General features: G+C 35.1%; 1 protein-coding gene and 2 long non-coding RNA genes across 8 annotated transcripts in view; 2 read left to right on the top strand and 1 right to left on the bottom strand.

Annotated features, from left to right (window-relative positions):
• The first annotated feature begins 1,908 nt into the window (after positions 1 to 1,908).
• On the top strand, positions 1,909 to 4,484 carry LOC125505491. Its single transcript, XR_007282214.1, has 2 exons — positions 1,909 to 2,223; positions 3,575 to 4,484. It is a non-coding gene; the product is annotated as an uncharacterized LOC125505491 (long non-coding RNA).
• An 882-nt stretch (positions 4,485 to 5,366) lies between these two features.
• Positions 5,367 to 6,092, bottom strand: part of LOC109539479 (ecotropic viral integration site 5 ortholog) — a 32,506-nt gene continuing 31,780 nt past the window's right edge. For 5 of the 6 annotated variants that reach the window (XM_048669380.1, XM_048669381.1, XM_019907251.2 and 2 more), the window contains one exon: positions 5,367 to 5,751. In XM_048669380.1, the coding sequence (XP_048525337.1) occupies positions 5,515 to 5,751 (237 nt within the window). In that variant the 3' untranslated portion in view covers positions 5,367 to 5,514. Of the gene's footprint in view, positions 5,752 to 5,989; positions 6,044 to 6,092 lie in introns of all 6 variants that reach the window. The other variant, XM_019907253.2, reaches the window with a different exon arrangement.
• Positions 5,695 to 5,957, top strand: LOC125505489. Its single transcript, XR_007282212.1, has 2 exons — positions 5,695 to 5,782; positions 5,836 to 5,957. It is a non-coding gene; the product is annotated as an uncharacterized LOC125505489 (long non-coding RNA).

Genomic DNA, 6,092 nt, shown 5'->3' with positions numbered 1-6,092 from the left:
CTCACAACGCTGAAACTTTCATTTTTCTAAAAAAATTTGGAGAATATTGCCAGCCGTTTGAACCAACAATATACACGCTACCCGACGCATTTCCTTGCTGAGTAACAGTTTAAAAATGTATTTTGAAAAAACTCGGCCAGATCTTAAGGCGTGTGCAACTTCATTCGATAAAGCAAACTTCGCGCTCACAACGCTGCAACTTTCATTTTTCTAAAAAAATTTGGAGAAAATTGGCTACCGTTTGAACCAACAATATACACGCTCCCCGACGCATTTCCTTGCTGAGTAACAGTTTAAAAATTTATTTTGGAAAAACTCGGCCAGATCTTAAGGCGTTTGTAACTTCATTCGAAAAAGAAAACTTCGCGCTCACAACGCTGAAACTTTCATTTTTCTAAAAAAATTTGGAGAATATTGCCAGCCGTTTGAACCAACAATATACACGCTACCCGACGCATTTCCTTGCTGAGTAACAGTTTAAAAATGTATTTTGAAAAAACTCGGCCAGATCTTAAGGCGTGTGCAACTTCATTCGATAAAGCAAACTTCGCGCTCACAACGCTGCAACTTTCATTTTTCTAAAAAAATTTGGAGAAAATTGGCTACCCTTTGAACCAACAATATACACGCTCCCCGACGCATTTCCTTGCTGAGTACCAGTTTAAAAATTTATTTTGGAAAAACTCGGCCAGATCTTAAGGCGTTTGTAACTTCATTCGAAAAAGCAAACTTTGCGCTCACAACGCTGAAACTTTCATTTTGCTAAAAAGATTTGGAGAATATTGCCAGCCGTTTGAACCGACAATATACACGCTCTCCGACGCATTTCCTTGCTGAGTAACAGTTTAAAAATTTATTTTGAAAAAACTCGGCCATATCTTAAGTCTTAAGTAACTTCATTCGAAAAAGCAAACTTCACGCTCACAACGCTGCAACTTTCATTTTTCTAAAAAAATTTGGAGAATATTGGCCGCCTTTTGAACCGACAGTTGACACGCTCCCCGACGCATTTGCTAGTTGAATAGCACTTAAAAAAATAATTTAAAAAAAACTGAGCCTCATTTAAATTCGCTTGCAATTTCATTCTAAAGAACAAAGTTCACTCTAAAAACCCTGCAACTTTCATTTTTGAAAAAAAATTTGGAGAATTTTGGCAGCGTTTTGCTCCAACGATTGATCTACTCCTCGACGCATTTCCCAGTCGAGTACAAGTTAAAAAAACATTTTGAAGTAACTAAGCCAGATCTTAATGAGCCTGCAGTTGCATTAAAAAGACAAAATCTCCCTACCGATACTCTGAAACTTTCATTTTTCTAAAAAAAATCTGGGGATTTTGGCACCCTTTTGAACCAACAACTAACACCGGTTTTCGACGCATTTCTTAGTTGAATAGAAGTTTAAAAATTTTTTTTTGAAAAAACTAAGGCAGATCGAACTACGCTTGCAACTTCATTGGAAAGAGCGAACTTGATCGTCAACACTCTGAAACGTTCACTTTTCACAAAAAATCTGCAAAATATTGCGATTTTGAACCAACAATTGACGCGCACCAAGCAAAGTTTTCCAAGGGAGTCTGAAAGTTGACTGTGCAAATAAAGACAAATTTGTGCATTGGAAAACCTTTCTAATTCTCAAATCCCCAATTTTGAAACGTTTTTTGTAAAATTTGCTTTGTTTTTTGTTTTTGTCTAAAAATTGTTTCTCTTTCGCACCGATGTTTTCCGTATTTTTCAGTCTTTTTGGTCAGTTTTAATGCTCAAAGTATAAATGCATTTTTTAAATGAAAATGGTAACAAAAATAAACAAGGCATTAAATTGCTTCATTTAATTTAAATCGCGTTGGTGTTGGCTGCAATTGTTTCACCTGGTTGCCATAGTGATGCCATGCTACGCGTCAATCAGTTGACATAATTTAAGAGATTATTGAACAGTGTGCGCAAGTGGCTGAATCTAAATTGATAAAATTATTAGTTTTCTTCAGTTTTGTAGAAGAAAATTGACATTTTCTGATAGACGAACATTTCCGTCAATGTTTCTTCGCACTGCTGCCGCCAAAAGAACGTTTTTTTGCACAAAACAAGCGATTTTTTAACTGGGAACATTCTAACGTTTATTGTTGTCAAACGGTGACCCTAAAAGTCATGCAGAACATTTTCTACATTCAACTTCAAGTGCAGAAAACTTTGTATTTCCTCATTTAAAGACCCAGACTGGCAGCCGAGGGTAAGTTTTTCAATTTCGCCCCTTAAAAGTTTTCAAATAGTTTTTTGTTTCAATTTATCTTTTTCTAAAGTCGAATATTGCACGCTTTGGTCGACTCGTGTTGTCTGAATAACATACAAAGTGTAACAAAAAAAGTGTTTTTGGTCCATGAATAAAAGTTCCTCAACAAGTTGCTCATTGAAAACCACTTTCAATTAATGCGCGTTTGAAAATAATTGAAAAAGCTTGCAAGCATAAGAAACTAACCTTCTTTATACAAGTCCGACGAAAAATATTAGTAAAGCTTTCACTTTGCATTGCACGGCAGATTCTCAACAAAAAGTCACTTTAACTGGTAAATGCGAAAAAATCCACTAAAATACCTCGTTAAATGCGACAATATCCGTAAAGAAGATTACAAAAATTGCATTGACACGATTCGTCCTTAACCAGTTTAATAAAAGCCACGATCCATAAAATGACCAGAGGGTTTTACGTATAATTGATTGTAATTGAGCCCATCACAGATATTATCTTGTGCTTATAACCACATGAAGAATATTTCGAGGAGTTAAGTAACGCGACCTGTATAACATTCTTTGAATAACATTAAACCATTTTTAATTCGTCAGCAAGGTTTCGATATTGAAATACCAATGACCAGTCCTGATAATGCAAATTTTATATACAAAATCCGCATTGTTAGTCATTCTCTTCAGCTAAGGAATTTTGAATTAAGAAATAAATTCATGCAAGAAGCTGATGAGTTTTTCCGGATTTTAGGCCGTCCTGAAAAAGAAAGATCTTCAGTCGTCTAAAAGCGCGGAAAACTCTTCAGTATACCGCAACTTCTCATTTTAGATGAGTGCAAAGACTGGAAATCGGTTCAGTGTTTATTAAAAATGAACTTTTACCAGTGTTTGTTCAATAAATGCAGGTCTAAAAAGCTTTAATTGCATAAACCAGCTGGGTCACTGCTATGTATATTTGGAACTGATCTAACGTATCGCCTTTTTCGATGGAAAAATTCGGCAAAATCCGTTTAAAGTGAATCGAATTAAATGCTTACAATGCTGTGGGAGGATTAAGTAAAACGTTTTTTTACCATGTACATTTATTTGTCGCGATTTTGTTTTTTAATAGTACTTTTGACTTAACCCACGAATCGGTGTCGTAATATGGTAATTTATTCAAAACAGGCAGAAGATTAATCAAAAATATTAAATTTTTCTGATTACTACAACTAAGTTTAATTAAATGATTCATGCCTTGCAAGCATTTTTGCCCAAGAAATACGCAATCAAATCATAGTGTTTGTACATACGCATCTTATTTAATACTTTGCTATTTTAATTATTTTCCCATCATCTAGAACGCACCCATAACTATTAGGAGGATTCATTGGCGAAACGTGCAGATATTAATTAATAAACAATTTTTTATTAATGATTAACTAATTGATGTATTTTGGTGGTTTGGAGAACAAAATGCTGTCTAGGAAGTTGACTGTTTTAAAATTCGATTGCTTCTTGATACTCATTTAAAAACTTACTTAACTCGCAAATGTTCTCAATAAGTGGCATGTAAATGTCTTACAAGTAAGGTCGTCGGACTTAAGCGACGACGTTCTAGTTGCATAAAAGTACCTAAATCAGTGAAATAAGAGAAATTCATTAAGTTTAATTTGATGGCTACAGTTTGGGTTAAGAGAGCAGATCTGACGACTTTACCGCCGACCTTATAAGGAAACCCTAAAATTTCAAAATCATTTACCCCAGATTACTCGTATGCATTAAGCAATAGAATGTACACCTACAGGGTGATTCAGAGGAGGCAATCGAATTTCCAGGGATTGTTCAGAACAGAAATTTATGAAACATTGTGAAGCTCAACTGGTGAGTTTTGGACACTAAATGCCCGAAAAACTCACCAGTTTGAATATGTGTGGAAACCCGATAAAACATATCGCTTAGAAGTATGATTTCATACTTTTGAATCACACTGTTTACGCAATAAAACACTGTCAGTAGTACTTTTCGAAACATTTTTTATTTATTATGTAAAAAATAAAACAATAGAGAAAACATGTAGGTTTTAGCAAATTAAAATAGTTAACAAGTTTATGAAAATAAGCTCTATGCAATGCAACATCAACGGCCTGATGTAAATAAAATTTTGACTTAAAACAATGATAAAATTATACATAAATAAAACAATATGGACCGACATTGTTAAACCACCACACCGATTCTTCATATGCGTATCTCACTTTGAGTATTATTCAAATATAGGAAGTATACAAATGAAAACAGTTTAAATACCACATAATACTTTTTCCGCGTGGAAGCCGGAATGTTTAAATAAATAGCATAACATTAAAAAATAATACACAATGATTTTTAATGAGTTTAGGTGATGACTAATTGCGTTATTTGCTTAGTTTTCACAAAAAATTATAAATAAATTGGACTTGAGAGACATTGATATCAAATGACATATTACTACGTAATCACATGTATTTTTGACTAATTAAACGACAATTATCTAATGGAATCGACTAAAACTCCCAATGCGAACACTGAAAAATCAACCATTTTCATTGCGTGCATTGTATGCTTTTAAGCGCCTCTATCTACCTATTTGATACCGTTTTAGTACTTGTATGATCACCTCTAACTGATACAGCCAAACATTAATACTACTATTAGATTAGTTAACATTAGGTAATAATAAAAAATCTATATCTAACAATTAATATATCACTAGTATACTTTTTAAACTGCAGAATTATTTCATCTGCAGGCAATCCCGGACAAATACTGTCAAAATTTAAGTACAAAAAATTCAAATACTTTCAATCCAAAGCGGTTTTAGAGAGACAATGATCAATTTCCAGCTGACAATAATCTACCCTTGACTGTTGATTTATTGTCTAGGGGATTGCAAAGGAGGGAAAATCCCTTAACCCTGTCAGGTTGAGTAGAAGTAGAAAAACTCGATAATTTACAACATACAAAACACCAAACTGATTACATTTATAGCTCGTTTTGCAGTTGTTTTCAACCGGTTTTTGTTATTTTTTATCGGACACATCTTAAACAATGAAAACCTGACAACCAAGAGCGATTTCCATCGTTTTTCAAGCCAAAGGACACAAAAAACCATTTTTGTATTTACAATTGAATCCTATATTGGCGCTCTAATTAAGTGATTATTCAACATTTGGCAAACGTTTCTCATAGGCTTCCTTCTATTGATAGCTAAACCGGCATAATTTTTAAATTGTTTACTCCTAGCTGTTAGCCCTCATGGTCATACAATGATTTTTTTTGTCATGTTCGCGTCCTTAGGGAACTCGTTTTCCCCCAGCTCGCTGAAGGAGGTTTTGGGAGGTTCGGTGGGAGAAACTGGCGCGATGGTCAACCTTAGGGAAGGATCGTCGCACTTGCTGTCCTCATCGGTGCTGTCAATGGATGAGGATCTTTGAGATTGAGGACGGGCGCCGCTGCTCGGCCCGTTTGTTATCGAACGACGCTCCAGTCTGTTCACCTGCAAACGACCAAACTGTGAATTGGCAAAAGTGAGTCGAATGGCGTTTGTTGAAGTCGTTTTAACTCGGCTCATTTCATGCAGTTTCCAGGTCTACAGTAACGACATTGAAAAAGTATCGGAAGGATCGGGAGTGGAGCTACGTTATAGGAGAAAAACACTAAACTAGATGTACAACAATTGCAAAAAGCAGATAAGCTAACATACAAGTACTCGTATAAAACTCAGGCTTACTGACCTAACCGAGCCACTTCCAAGGCTCGATTTCCGGGCTGGTGATTGGCGTTGGGAACTAAAGAAATTGCTTCATTAACAACAATTGTACATACTTTCCTGACTGT

The sequence above is a fragment of the Dendroctonus ponderosae genome, unplaced genomic scaffold (assembly GCF_020466585.1).
Source record: "Dendroctonus ponderosae isolate FM_Combo_2020 unplaced genomic scaffold, Dpon_F_20191213v2 Dpon_F_20191213_8, whole genome shotgun sequence".
Classification (NCBI taxonomy): Eukaryota; Metazoa; Arthropoda; class Insecta; order Coleoptera; family Curculionidae; genus Dendroctonus; species Dendroctonus ponderosae.
This window is presented reverse-complemented; position numbering and strand designations above follow the sequence as displayed.